Source organism: Opisthorchis viverrini (assembly GCF_000715545.1).
Source record: "Opisthorchis viverrini unplaced genomic scaffold opera_v5_390, whole genome shotgun sequence".
NCBI classification, from domain to species: domain Eukaryota; kingdom Metazoa; phylum Platyhelminthes; class Trematoda; order Opisthorchiida; family Opisthorchiidae; genus Opisthorchis; species Opisthorchis viverrini.
In genome coordinates this window covers 423,136-438,789 of record NW_008752046.1, presented here as the reverse complement: position 1 = coordinate 438,789, position 15,654 = coordinate 423,136, and the positions used below count along the sequence as shown (strand labels likewise).

General features: G+C 45.3%; 1 protein-coding gene across 1 annotated transcript in view; it reads right to left on the bottom strand.

The window, feature by feature from the left end:
- Nucleotides 1–754: 754 nt before the first annotated feature.
- The window catches only part of T265_10631 (hypothetical protein), a gene marked incomplete at both ends in the record, with an annotated part of 15,436 nt that continues 536 nt past the window's right edge, over nt 755–15,654 (bottom strand). Inside the window, one exon of the mRNA XM_009177056.1 lies at nt 755–955. Within this exon, the coding sequence (XP_009175320.1) occupies nt 755–955 (201 nt within the window). The remainder of the gene's footprint in view (nt 956–15,654) is intronic.

Here is a 15,654-nt window from a genome sequence, read left to right as displayed (position 1 = left end):
CCTGTCGGAAACATGTGTGATATGACTGCGTCACTAGCTAATTCACCCCACGCCTGGTAAACTTCGTTCGTGAAGCAATGGACATTCGGCTATGGGACCCAATATGCCTGAATGTTTGCACCGTTTGAAGTATATTCTTTACCCGTCTCTAGCGACCGCCTCGTGGATTACTCAGTGTGTTCTAACGCTCATAAGACTATTGATTCGCATTCGGCTAACCGTTATCACAAGATTAAACCAAAAAGTTCACCAACCGAATATTCAACTCAGACTGCCTTTGGGTTCAAAATACCCTGCGATGCCCACAACACGCCAGTCGGTGTCACAATTTTGTCAATAATCTGTTAGACTGGTGCGATTTACAGTAACATATCAATCGAAGAAATGCGAGCAGCGAAATATATTATTGAGTCAATCACGTGCTTCTTCAACGCATGTATACTTCAACCAATCGTCGTTTGACAGTGAGGTGACCCTAAAGAAAAATAAACATAGCGGTGCCGGAGATTGTCAAGGTCATCACTTCATAGACAAGTCAAACAAAATAAACAAATGATCAGTTGTTCACTCTTTTTTCTCCATGATAAAATGCAGGTGGATGATGCCCGTCCGCGCTCCAAAAAACCAACAAAAAACAGCTACAATTGCATAAACAAGGGCGAGCAAGAAAATGCTACACTGAACAAGAAGGTATAGATTTCGATACAACACAGCGCATCAAAGCACAAAGAGATATATCATGATCTGAGACTTCCTACAGCATGAGACAACCGCCTTTCTCTTGGAATGGGTTATCCTTTTTGCTGGCGAACCCACTGACCAGGCAGTCCTTCTCTCGATTCTGTTCCATGTAGGCGATCATGTCCCGCACGCACTCGGACACAGGACGTCGATTCAAGTTGGCTTCTTGGCGTAGTTGTTCCACAAGCTTGCGTTGCTGCGTCAGGGTAGACATGGTGCGTCTTGTAAGTGAGAGTTCTTGTCCTGTTGAAGGCGAGGAGATGTGACAGTGGGTGGAGCGAGAAGGTGCCCAACTACGAAAAAGTGGGTCCGGATGGTTGATACGACATTTGTTGGAAAACGAGGTGTTTACTATCACGTAAAAAGTTCAGTGCCCCAATTAAGGTCCTATTTTCTTCAGTCTTTGAACCAAATAAATAGGATCACTTTTGTCTAGGATCACATCTGTTTATGGATGACGAAACCCAACGGTAATCCACAATTTCACCAGTGGAATACAGACATACAATCCCAAGAGATCAGCGTCAGCTTTTGTGAATGACATTCAGGTGTCCTATCGGAATGTGATGCCTCTACTATTCACCAAAACCAATCAGAGGTCACATGTCGTTCCACCGCAGTTTTCGATTTACACCAAAACTGGAGGTAATAAGTTCAGTCAAAAATTATCGATTTCTTGCTGATACTCCACCAATGACTAATGGGACGATAGTGTGGGTTATGGCTGAGCATCTCTGAGCTATACTCAACGCAACAAAAATTGTATATGGGTCCTTAGATGACGAATGCAGATTGTCCAACAGATTGCAGCTCTGGTTCGTTCAAAACTTGTATTCTCATCCCTTTTGTGTCCCTCCTCTCCTGGTTGTTCGACATCAAGCCCGGGAAGTACTTAACTCGGGTTGGGCTATTACTTAGAATGCATCAGATGGGTAGTGGCATGCAGGTATTTGGACTCGATACACTTTAATGTGAAGTGAGCATTACTCTGCCAGTGCAAGCTAGACGCGCTTGGTTTCCCATGCCTGACTCGAACCATCCGACCGACTTGCACAACAGCCCCAAAGGGCAGACCAGTGGATGGTCTGGTCACGTCGACCGATTAGGCCGTCTGCTGGGACTTGTCATTTAAACAGGCAATTCCTTACTTGAAATCCCACAGCATGCTATGGTCCTGGTCGCAGTGCACGACATCACAGAAAAATTCCAACACATCTTTTCGCAATCGGCGTACTTTGCCATACCTATCATAACAAAATCTACAGAGAAACAAGCGGGGAACACATCTCGCTCAAGATATGCTCAGGCAAAACTAAGGAATGAAGTTTAGGAAAAGCAATTTTTGTAGGACAGTGCGGTTCTTGACAATTTTTTCTACACAAACTGGTTGCCAATTCCTTCCACCGTCGGTCCTCTTTACAGCTCATGGTTAGCGTTCTCACCAAGTCGGTGTGTGCTATGTTCATCGATTCGACTGTTCCTGTGATGGCGCTAAATGAATGAATGAACGGTGGGACGATTACCCGGTCAAATGCCTTTCGAAGAACCTCTAGAAAGGAGGACAACCTAGTCATTCGAATCTTATTCTAATCTGGCTGTTGATCAGGTGACAGTTGTTTTGCTAATTGGCTGGCGACGACACATGGTCCGTTGACCGATACTTTCACCCGAGCTACCAGTAGTTAGACAGATTGACTTATCTCAGTTCCTTATCACTCGAGACAGTGTTGTGAGCTGCGAAACTACTTATTGAAGGTTTCGTCCTGTAAGTGAAGCCAGGCAGCACTGAAAAGCCGAGAAGCACTGTAGAGCTGTTTCACCCCTGTTGGGAATCATCAACAATGTGCATCTCGTGAAATTCCAGAGAGTCTGGAATCCGCGACCTCCTGGCTAGTAGTTTGAACAATTGACCGTTCGGCCACGAGCACTCATTCACGTTGGTGAATAGTCAATAATCCGAGATGTCTTGACATAATGGCAAGTTCGCAAGTGACTATCACACGCAAGTGATCTTGCCTGCTGACAACTCAAGCCGCTGTGAAAACCGAATTCTTTAAAAAAAAAACACCGTTTCAAAATGGGCAGTCAGTGCGGTAGGTCAGAAGGACTGTCAAATGTACCTGGAGAGTTTACTTTGTATTCACCAAAGCATATTGACAGATTTCTTCTCTCAGACGAGAGCATCTTCGAATTACGTGATGGTTGACAAACTCGACAACTGACCCAAAACAGGCCACCTCCCTGTAAAGGTCGTGAAAGTTCACCTCATAAACAGGAATTCATTGTCACAGAGGGCATCTTTAGGAGAGGTTCGAATGACATTCGTTTCCGAAGATGGCGTATGGCATCATCAGTCTCCGAGAACTTCAAGATAGAGTTGATCGTACGGCAGATGCGAGAATATTTAGCAAAGCCTAACTGATAGTAAGAAAGAACCGTCATGTATGTGTACTCCATCAGCTTCCCTAGCTGCGGACGACAATGTCAGCAACAATATGTCTAGTTCTCGGTGCGGCGAGTTTATTCATCATCATATACGCAGTTTAGATTTGGAGAGCAATCGGGAGCCTCGGAATGGGAGACGTACGGTATTACATTGAAGCCGACAAGAATTGCTTGATACCGCCAACAACTCAACCGCAGACGAGTAGCTGTGCTGTCCCTCAAGTCAATTGCTGGCTAGCAGCACGTCCACCAACTGTATTCCCTGAAGTTACATCCGCCCAGAGGACATTTACACAGTACAGTATTGAACTCCATGACAACCGACGACCCTTCTTCATTTGCGTGCAGACGTCCGACTACTGCTAATCGGTAAAACCACCACAGGTTGAGGGAGGTGTACGGAGACCAGCCGTCCCTAATAACCGAACGCCACATTATTTGGACAGACGTATCACGTTCAGGACATGGGTCAAACGAAGGCATGCCCTGATTGGTCAAAATGCCAGCCAATCCGAGTCAAACACCTTTGACTCGACGCTTCTCGCCCCCTCACGGAGATTCTGGCGCGATCTTGTGGAACACCCTGTGACCACCCTATAAATACGGTCGAAGTAATTTTTCTTGGTCTCCATAAATGTGTAGAGCTGCCGTGCCTTTTGATATACCGTAGTGGGCGGTGCAGGAAGCCAAAGGACCGACACAGAGTTGCACTACCGTTCAGCACGCGACACAACAGAGGGACTTTGTGACATTTTCTTGCCTGTTGGCTGGCCACCAACTTTGGATTATGTCTTATCTAAGGCAAGAAATGTCCGACAATGAGGCCGCAATATTAGAAGTGTCCAGATCACATGATCGTGCGGCCTTACCTTAGTCACACTGACACAACTCGCTACTTATAGGGTTGCTGAAAACCTTTCGATGGCCTATCATCTACCCCACCCTTTACGAAACTTTCTGTCTTATTGAAACAGATGAAGAAGACCACCCTCTACTTTTGTATCCAAGGGAAGAAAGGGAAACATCACTCTTGCGGTTGGAGAAAAAAGTGCACGAGCTTTGTTTGGTGTAGGAAGTTAACCAGGTGCAGTTTAGTTGGACTTCGAAATCTTACCTAACTCATTGATTTAATGATTCAGTGGCATCATTCAAATTGTCCTCTACAGAGGTTAGTGTGAACAGAGGGACCTGTCGAACAGATGAGGACTTGCATTATTTTCCGGACAAGGCCATATCAACATCAGCGTCTGTGTGCTAAGTACTTTCCGATTAAACGATTTTTTCATAGATTACGAATACCGAGTTCGTGATGAACAAAACACTGACCAAATTATATCTGGCCGCAGTGAAACGCGTGCTCTGCGCGTACGTGACAAAGTAGAAACACAGCGATAGCATGAATAAACGCACCCGCCTACTCACTTCAAATAGTGTGATTTTCTTTGTAAAAAAAATCAATTTGGTTGAAAATCGGGGTTCTTTTGAAGCCTGCTGTGCCTCGCTGCCGCTCACTAGAGATAGCTATCGTTCCAACGTTGTTCACAAGTCCAAGAAGTACGGTCCAACAATGATGCTGATTGGTTCTGCTCTTACCGTCTCAAAAATGATTATTCTGTTTCGTTTGCCACGACAGTCTGAAGAGAAGCTAAAAGAAGTTTAGATTACATGTTCCTACATGACTTGGCGTTCACGGACTCGGTTCATTGCTGTTATAAGACGGCCCCACGCCTTCCGGCAAACTAACTCTTACTGGCGGAGCACGCGCCTGAAGAGAATTAGGAGAGCGGATAACACAGGAAAACCTTTCCTTGTCTACGTAGACCCTGAATGATTTATTTTGCTGTAAGCACTTGCATTTATTCCGAAAAGCCTTGTTGTCTTGAGTCTGCCGTCGAGGAAGATATACGCAAGTCTTCACAATATTTCTCTTCCTTCAGCCTCGTTTTGTCCACCAATGTATATGAGGTTTGGTCAAACCAAAAGTAACATTTTCCAATGTCTACCATCCCGACAGTCTTGTATTCGCTTTGAATGTGCGTGCACCAGTCTTTTCACTTATTCGAACTCGATCCCACGGATTCAACAGCCTCATGTCTGCTTGAATACACTAGCTCAGTTACCTCATCCGAGGATCATCCTGGTTCTCAACTTGATCGTCCGCAAACCATTACTAATTTCAGTAACCCTCAAGTACAAGACACAACTAGGCGTATCTGACCAGCCGTGGTCTTCATTGAGTAAAGTGTACCTACACATCACATCAACGGTTCATGTGTCCCTCATCTACAAAATCTCGTGAGACTTGTTAGTATCAAGTCGCACTAGGAAGCGTACAGATTCCCCAGACTCCATAAATCAAAGTGTGAAAAAACGTGACATTTAGTTCCCCTCTTCGCGGGCAAGATCCCTCATTTCGTCCAGACCAGATCGGTCTGTATTCACTTTGGCAGTAGGACTGATTGAACGTCGGCCGTTGCAGTTCACCACACTTGTGCCCGTCACGTGACTAACATTTCACTTTGACCAATAACGAGGAAATCCGTCTGACAGATAGCATGTATGTATTTGTGCCTGACACAAAGTAGCAGTAGGAGTTCAATGAACGCCGATCACCGATGAATCGATGTGTGCATTAACTAACCCAGCAGACAGTTCGAAACTGGTTTCCTACTTGTGTTGTTGGTAACAGAACAGTGTGGATTGGTAGCAACGATTTAGAGTGTTGCCACAAGTTGTCATAGAGGTATACGAATACTGAATAGGTGAATTTAGCCTTTCCTTGCAACGCCAGGTCCTTTAAAGATTGCAAGATTACTTGCATGAGGAGGCGAGAGAAGGTAGACTGGATAAGGAACACGGCAATTTCGTTCAAGAATTCGTATGGCTTGACACTGACGCTGTCAGTTGATTGCACGTGGGAGAGAAACCTAAAAATCCCATGTTCACCTAAATTTCAACCTTTCCTTATTAGACTGATTGCGTGGTCAAACCCACCGTTTGGCGCTTCCTCAAACATGGGTCAACTGAGCGGAGTAATAGAATCGCTCGTAGGAATAAACTGTCAAAGAAATTAAAGGAAAGTGAGTGTCAAAAGATATAGTGAGCAAAGCTGGACTTGCGGATGCAGTACTCGCGCGTGATTACCACGTATGGTTCACCACTTGCAACTGAGTAGGATTCAACGCACCCTGCCTGCTCATGGAGATTACTAGTCTCCAGCATGCTTAATGATGAGCTTGGCTACCAAGGTTTTGTTTTCCTGAAACGAATGTGAATCCCGTGAATTGGTTCTTCCTACACGGAGGTTTCCTCGAAATAGAGAACGACCAAGAACGGTTCCACCATCAATCAACCCGCAACCCTGATTATGGACCGACTCCACTCGCTACTTTCTCAGCGGATCTCTACGCAGTGGTTCCACTTGGTTCTGTACATTTGACGACCTGTAATGGTCTTAACGTTGCGCCGATCTTATGGGCACGAAGGAGTGTGAAACTAGTTGTGGGGTGTCGAAGACCACTTCGAGTTAGATCCCCGTGTATGTCCCAGTGTACAACGTGAGCCCGTTTGTGTAGAGTGTGAACTAATCATAAGACAACTCTGGTAAGGAGATGTTTCGACCAATCTAAATTTCAACCGAACCACCTGAGTGTATTGACAGGTCAAAAACTCGGAATGTCAACTCATTTGGCTTCCCACTTATTTGAGCTGAAACGCGACGAGGTTGTGCGCGTGTGTCCAATTGTGTTTGTGAGGTGGAACTCATTCTGTTAACACACTATCCACAAGCAATGTAGAAACAGAAAAGCCATTGCATTGTTGCTTGCATTAGATAATTCTATACATGGCGAAATCTGTTCCGGTCGTGAACTACTCAGGTCTGGAAGTTTCTATTGGAGTTTCAGAAGAAACTTTTTCCAGATCAAACTAACGATTCGACCACAGAAACTATGGTGGACATACAGGTTGGCGTGATCCATTTTGTGCTGGAACTGGTATTGAATGTAACTAACTTCATGACAATTCCCCCATTCACTTGCTTTCTCCGCCCATGTACTTTTGACTCTACACCTGTTTGGCTTATCTGTACCCGCCACTCACCTTGTCGCCAAGGAAGTCCCGTCCGACAGTTGTGAAGGTACGTGAAGGTTCACAACTGACCTACGTACCCATGCTCGTTTGTGTCCCACCTCATGAGCCTGCCTTGATTTGTTTTCTCATGAGTTCCGCGCGATGATATCGCGGATCAATGGGAAACACGAGACCGCCATCGGAAGGGACGATCACAACCAACACTAGTGAGCCAACACTCCGCACACTACTGTCCAGCGTGCGGTCATTGGCACTGCACTATATCGGTCAGTGACAGACTTGTACACTTGTTGACGCCACGAATGTGGACAATGTCGCTTACACCTGTGACAATTGGTAGAATTTCGAACCCAATTCTTCCTTTTGACGTTCATGATTGTCGAATCTGCACGTCACCCGAAGTTCCGCAACGAGAACCCCAACAACCGGTACGAATTGATCGTAAGACATAATATTGTTGTACGAACTGAACTGTCAACTCTGTTTGCAAATGAAAACTCTCCAAGCACCCAAGCTATTTGCAAACAGCATCCGCAATCTTGAAGCAACACAAGATTCTTCTCTCACATGGTTAGCATGCAAATTCTCTACTGAAATGTTTGACTTCGTCTCAGTGAGTTACGTGCCAAGCAACACTCATCTTCACCACCGATAAGATAGCCCTCCTGGGCCCGATTCACTGCATTCTTGCATTTTATCCTAAATTTAAAGAGTGTAGACCGAGCGAGGTAGAACAAATTGTACTCGTGAGCCCCATGAATGGTTGAACACGCTGTTAGTTTTGGAGCAGAGCAGAACTCGTATGCTTCGCTACTCAGGTCGTTGAAGACAATTCAACTGTGCTACCTCAGTACAGATGGCTCATGGGTAAGGGCGCGGATTTACTGACCGGAGGTCTGTGGATCGAACCTGACCTTTGCCTATTGACTTCCCTGTCTAGCCTTGGGCAACCTGGCGGTGTCCCAGTCCTTCGGGCGGAATGCCATCTAGGCAACAAAGCGGTGTTACAAGTGAACGGTTAAAGTAATTTAATTTAAAGTTTACTTCAGTACAGACTAATCGTCAGAAAATCACCGATTTTTTCGGCGAATTTTGGTGAATCGATAGGATATCCACTGCTGATGAACTATAATAAGATCGAAACTCGAGTCCAGTGCTTACGCCCTTTGGTGTGGACTCACCGGAATAATTACGCCAGGACAGGGGGACGACCGTTCAAACAAGAGTCGGATTGATGATACGGAGACACGCAGTATATCATTTTCCCCGTTCTGTTTACAGTTCCTGGTTAGTGGTGGAGAAGGAGTTAACGAAAGAATCACATGGCTAGTCCTTTATTCATCTGAAAAGTCGTAACTCGAAGAGTCAGTCAAAAAACGAGCATGTCATGTTAATTCGTGATCGAACGATAAATGATTTTGTAGCTTGTCTTAATGTGTGTCGATCACACTGCTAATCAACTGCTCGTCGCAGTACGGTTTAATCTTTATTCACAATGCGGGAGTTCACGGGTTCGAAACTTCCTCGAGTATCATGAGATGCCTGGTGTTAATGATGATAATTCCCAACAAGAACGAAACAGCTGTACACTGTTTCTCGGCTTTTCAGCATGAATTGACTCATTTCACTCAGTGGACACCATCTCGATTCGATTCATCCCACTTTCTTCAAGCTATGAACCATCAACACACGAATTGTTCTCTGCAATACGGTTTGGTTTATACCATCGTCAGACGGGAGGCAAACACTGAACCCCTTCATGTGGGAGGACCAATCGAATTGTTTTCGTGTCTGAATCTCCTGTCTGAGGAGCATATCTTCAGCGGTGCAAATTTACAGGTCTGTCGCCAATTTCACTCCACATTTTCGAAATTCATTGCCCGAAATTAAATGGCACTGATCCGGGCAGATGGATGGTTCGTACGGACGAATTGCAACCGAACCGCTTTGAATGATGCGCAAATATGTCATTGCAATGATGTTGCGGTACAGTCGGGCAGATCAAACACCTAGGTACACCAGTCACTCTTCTGGTGCCGACTTTTGCGCGATCAGCCGCTGCTGTCCAGAGTATGAGCACAGATGACCTACTGTGGTTTACGTCTGCGAGAATATTCGACCTGTCGATTTGATCTCAGCTTGGTTCTGGATGGTCTGCCAACGCAATTAACAAAATACGTGACCAAACGGTATCACGACCTTAGTAGAAGCTGACAGTGCTGGAGCACGCGCAGTAGCCAAGACAGAAAGGGAACCAACCGTTCGAATGGAGGAAGTTCTGCTGTGTGTTTGGTCAGCTTTGCACGACTCATCAGCTCACATCTTACAGCCAAAAAAACGTGCCTAGTTAAGCATGTCTGAACGAAATTAATGCTGTTAACTTCACAGTATGCAATTTTTGTCATCAACTTGTTACCGTAACGTTCTTTCATGACAGCTCAACATCGGTTACTGATGAAATTCGGACAGGCAACAGAAACTCGTTCCTCAGGTACAGTCAGAGAATTAAGGATGGTTGAGAGTTCGAGGCGAGGGCACCATCCAATATTCATGGAAAGAGAGATCCGGCATGCCAACTACTGAGTGTCGTCAACGTTCATCCGAAGTTCAGATCATGCGTTTGGCAGCTTAGCCTGTGAGCAGGCCAAAATCCGACGGAAACTCGGGGACTGCGCCCACCTGATGAGCCCCATGAAGGGCGAAACCGGTCGTAGGCTGTCGAAGAATTTTCAGTAACCTTATGACTAGTGTATCACGAATATACTGACTTTATGTTCATTTGTTGCTACGCCCAATTTCCGGATAGTCAGACCACTGAGGCTAGCTGTGTTTTGATTGGTTGTTGACCGGGCTAAGCGATCTGTGACTCTCCGAGTTGCCGTTGATGTCGTATCGATCGGAATTCAATCGATAGAAAAATCAGCAGGGCGGCAACTCGTTTTTTGTAGTGCAGTCCGAGTAAGGATTACACGCCCACTCGACATTTTCCAGTAACGCTGTCAGTTTGTGAGTAGAAGCTTATGGACTCATTCGGAGCAGTCAGAAAAACTGCTCTAATTTTTCCACTACTCTGTAGGGCTCGGTAGGAAGCGTATTCTATCCGTCTCCACAGATCGCGGTAACAAGCAAGGTGATTTTTAGTTCCGGAACAGATAAAAAGACGTTGAATACAGTTTGTTTGGTCTTGTTGGGTCCCAAGCAATCGAACATTATGAGTTAGTAAAAAAAAGTGAATCATTAGTGGATAGCATTCGAATAATTGGCTTTTCCGTTTTACATTGGGTGGACCCTGCAAAGCTGTGCATCTTCGGATAGCCGAAAATGATGTTGCATGTGAGGCCTTCATGCCAATGCTTAGCTGGGGAAATAAGGTCTTGATGTGTTTCCTGCAGGAGGCTTACGATGTCATAACATACCGCCCTTCCTTAGAAGAGATTTATATATATGTATATATATATATATATATAGAGAGAGAGAGAGAGAGAAAGAGAAAGAGAGTATCAATGTTGAGTCGGACAACAGGTCCTTGAAGGTTCTAATTAGCCGTATGTTATCTCAAGTGTTACTTTCCCTAGATATTCTGTTGTCCGGACATGAAACCTACTCCCATCCTGACAGACATTTTCTCATGCCAGCTCCTTTGTCGTGTCAATATATGTCGGTTGACGTTATAAATGTTAGCCGTCTGAGTTCCATTAGATTTTCATCATAGTTAGCTTCGCAGTGTGACTGACCGAAGTGACCAGACTGAGCGGCAGTAAATGCCACATGCAAGCTGTTAGGTCCCTTCAAGGAAGAGTTTACATTCTACGAATGTCAGTGACTAGATGAACTTGGAAGACAAATAAGTTGATAATTTGTCCATGCGGAAATTCGGAAAAAACCTATCTTAAAGTGCGGGAGGGAGCTGTTTCTCCGAAGAACAGTACAAACAAATGTCCCGTAGAGTAAGCAAGACAGGCCACACGTGGCCACCTACCGCAACCAGTAGCTTCGGGCTGCTTCATGAATAAAAGGTGTAACTCCATGGCTGAATAAGACATTGTTCCATCGGCTTTTGTGACCGACTCCCTCTGCGTGACATACAGGAAAATTTTAGCACACAGCCTCCAAAATGACGAATTCCATCTAACCTGTCGCGTCATTTCCGTACAATTCATTAGTCCTCATTGGTTTGTCCTCTCACCTGATCATAAAGGACTAGCCATGTGATTCTTTCGTTAACTCCTTCTCCACCACTAACCAGGAACTGTAAACAGAACGGGGAAAATGATATACTGCGTGTCTCCGTATCATCAATCCGACTCTTGTTTGAACGGTCGTCCCCCTGTCCTGGCGTAATTATTCCGGTGAGTCCACACCAAAGGGCGTAAGCACTGGACTCGAGTTTCGATCTTATTATAGTTCATCAGCAGTGGATATCCTATCGATTCACCAAAATTCGCCGAAAAAATCGGTGATTTTCTGACGATTAGTCTGTACTGAAGTAAACTTTAAATTAAATTACTTTAACCGTTCACTTGTAACACCGCTTTGTTGCCTAGATGGCATTCCGCCCGAAGGACTGGGACACCGCCAGGTTGCCCAAGGCTAGACAGGGAAGTCAATAGGCAAAGGTCAGGTTCGATCCACAGACCTCCGGTCAGTAAATCCGCGCCCTTACCCATGAGCCATCTGTACTGAGGTAGCACAGTTGAATTGTCTTCAACGACCTGAGTAGCGAAGCATACGAGTTCTGCTCTGCTCCAAAACTAACAGCGTGTTCAACCATTCATGGGGCTCACGAGTACAATTTGTTCTACCTCGCTCGGTCTACACTCTTTAAATTTAGGATAAAATGCAAGAATGCAGTGAATCGGGCCCAGGAGGGCTATCTTATCGGTGGTGAAGATGAGTGTTGCTTGGCACGTAACTCACTGAGACGAAGTCAAACATTTCAGTAGAGAATTTGCATGCTAACCATGTGAGAGAAGAATCTTGTGTTGCTTCAAGATTGCGGATGCTGTTTGCAAATAGCTTGGGTGCTTGGAGAGTTTTCATTTGCAAACAGAGTTGACAGTTCAGTTCGTACAACAATATTATGTCTTACGATCAATTCGTACCGGTTGTTGGGGTTCTCGTTGCGGAACTTCGGGTGACGTGCAGATTCGACAATCATGAACGTCAAAAGGAAGAATTGGGTTCGAAATTCTACCAATTGTCACAGGTGTAAGCGACATTGTCCACATTCGTGGCGTCAACAAGTGTACAAGTCTGTCACTGACCGGTATAGTGCAGTGCCGATGACCGCACGCTGGACAGTAGTGTGCGGAGTGTTGGCTCACTAGTGTTGGTTGTGATCGTCCCTTCCGATGGCGGTCTCGTGTTTCCCATTGATCCGCGATATCATCGCGCGGAACTCATGAGAAAACAAATCAAGGCAGGCTCATGAGGTGGGACACAAACGAGCATGGGTACGTAGGTCAGTTGTGAACCTTCACGTACCTTCACAACTGTCGGACGGGACTTCCTTGGCGACAAGGTGAGTGGCGGGTACAGATAAGCCAAACAGGTGTAGAGTCAAAAGTACATGGGCGGAGAAAGCAAGTGAATGGGGGAATTGTCATGAAGTTAGTTACATTCAATACCAGTTCCAGCACAAAATGGATCACGCCAACCTGTATGTCCACCATAGTTTCTGTGGTCGAATCGTTAGTTGATCCGGAAAAAAGTTTCTTCTGAAACTCCAATAGAAACTTCCAGACCTGAGTAGTTCACGACCGGAACAGATTTCGCCATGTATAGAATTATCTAATGCAAGCAACAATGCAATGGCTTTTCTGTTTCTACATTGCTTGTGGATAGTGTGTTAACAGAATGAGTTCCACCTCACAAACACAATTGGACACACGCGCACAACCTCGTCGCGTTTCAGCTCAAATAAGTGGGAAGCCAAATGAGTTGACATTCCGAGTTTTTGACCTGTCAATACACTCAGGTGGTTCGGTTGAAATTTAGATTGGTCGAAACATCTCCTTACCAGAGTTGTCTTATGATTAGTTCACACTCTACACAAACGGGCTCACGTTGTACACTGGGACATACACGGGGATCTAACTCGAAGTGGTCTTCGACACCCCACAACTAGTTTCACACTCCTTCGTGCCCATAAGATCGGCGCAACGTTAAGACCATTACAGGTCGTCAAATGTACAGAACCAAGTGGAACCACTGCGTAGAGATCCGCTGAGAAAGTAGCGAGTGGAGTCGGTCCATAATCAGGGTTGCGGGTTGATTGATGGTGGAACCGTTCTTGGTCGTTCTCTATTTCGAGGAAACCTCCGTGTAGGAAGAACCAATTCACGGGATTCACATTCGTTTCAGGAAAACAAAACCTTGGTAGCCAAGCTCATCATTAAGCATGCTGGAGACTAGTAATCTCCATGAGCAGGCAGGGTGCGTTGAATCCTACTCAGTTGCAAGTGGTGAACCATACGTGGTAATCACGCGCGAGTACTGCATCCGCAAGTCCAGCTTTGCTCACTATATCTTTTGACACTCACTTTCCTTTAATTTCTTTGACAGTTTATTCCTACGAGCGATTCTATTACTCCGCTCAGTTGACCCATGTTTGAGGAAGCGCCAAACGGTGGGTTTGACCACGCAATCAGTCTAATAAGGAAAGGTTGAAATTTAGGTGAACATGGGATTTTTAGGTTTCTCTCCCACGTGCAATCAACTGACAGCGTCAGTGTCAAGCCATACGAATTCTTGAACGAAATTGCCGTGTTCCTTATCCAGTCTACCTTCTCTCGCCTCCTCATGCAAGTAATCTTGCAATCTTTAAAGGACCTGGCGTTGCAAGGAAAGGCTAAATTCACCTATTCAGTATTCGTATACCTCTATGACAACTTGTGGCAACACTCTAAATCGTTGCTACCAATCCACACTGTTCTGTTACCAACAACACAAGTAGGAAACCAGTTTCGAACTGTCTGCTGGGTTAGTTAATGCACACATCGATTCATCGGTGATCGGCGTTCATTGAACTCCTACTGCTACTTTGTGTCAGGCACAAATACATACATGCTATCTGTCAGACGGATTTCCTCGTTATTGGTCAACGTGAAATTTTAGTCACGTGACGGGCACAAGTGTGGTGAACTGCAACGGCCGACGTTCAATCAGTCCTACTGCCAAAGTGAATACAGACCGATCTGGTCTGGACGAAATGAGGGATCTTGCCCGCGAAGAGGGGAACTAAATGTCACGTTTTTTCACACTTTGATTTATGGAGTCTGGGGAATCTGTACGCTTCCTAGTGCGACTTGATCCTAACAGGTCTCGCGAGATTTTGTAGATGAAGTACGGATGAACCGTTACTGTACTGTGTAGGCACATTTTACTCACTGAAGACCACGGCTGGTCAGATACGTCTAGTTGTGTCTTGTACTTGAGGGTTACTGAAATTAGTAATGGTTTGCGGACGATCAAGTTGAGAACCAGGATGATCCTCGGATGAGGTAACTGAGCTAGTGTATTCAAGCAGACATGAGGCTGTTGAATCCGTGGGATCGAGTTCGAATAAGTGAAAAGACTGGTGCACGCACATTCAAAGCGAATACAAGACTGTCGGGATGGTAGACATTGGAAAATGTTACTTTTGGTTTGACCAAACCTCATATACATTGGTGGACAAAACGAGGCTGAAGGAAGAGAAATATTGTGAAGACTTGCGTATATCTTCCTCGACGGCAGACTCAAGACAACAAGGCTTTTCGGAATAAATGCAAGTGCTTACAGCAAAATAAATCATTCAGGGTCTACGTAGACAAGGAAAGGTTTTCCTGTGTTATCCGCTCTCCTAATTCTCTCGTCAAATGGGGTACTTCAGACATTCAAGACCAGCGCACACGTTGACGGCAAACACGTTCTTTTATCGCAAAAAACATATTTGTGCTTATACTGTAGGTCATGGTTGTAATACACACAAAACGCGATCTGTCATCATCACACCGTAGTGGGTACGCGGTTGAGTGAATTCCTTGCCCATAGCGGGTTTCTGACGGGCGGCTCGAAAAGCTATACCGTTTGGGTTGTGAATGGCTTTAACGCTTGCAGGCAGGGTAATTAACCTGGAATGTGCCATCGATAATGGATTGTTTTGATTCAGCTGATTGGTGGACGTGACAAATGGTTCGACCCCCTGTGCACAGCTCTCATTTACTTTAGTTATATCCATATCAGTACTTGCAACTGCATTCTAAACAGCCAGTAGCAAGAAACTCTCTGTATCTCTCCCCCTATCGCTGGAAATGCTGTGGCGAAGCCTAGGTGGATTGCATCTACAGGAAATTCATACGAGCATCGTGCGCTCCACGACCACCAAACTTTCCA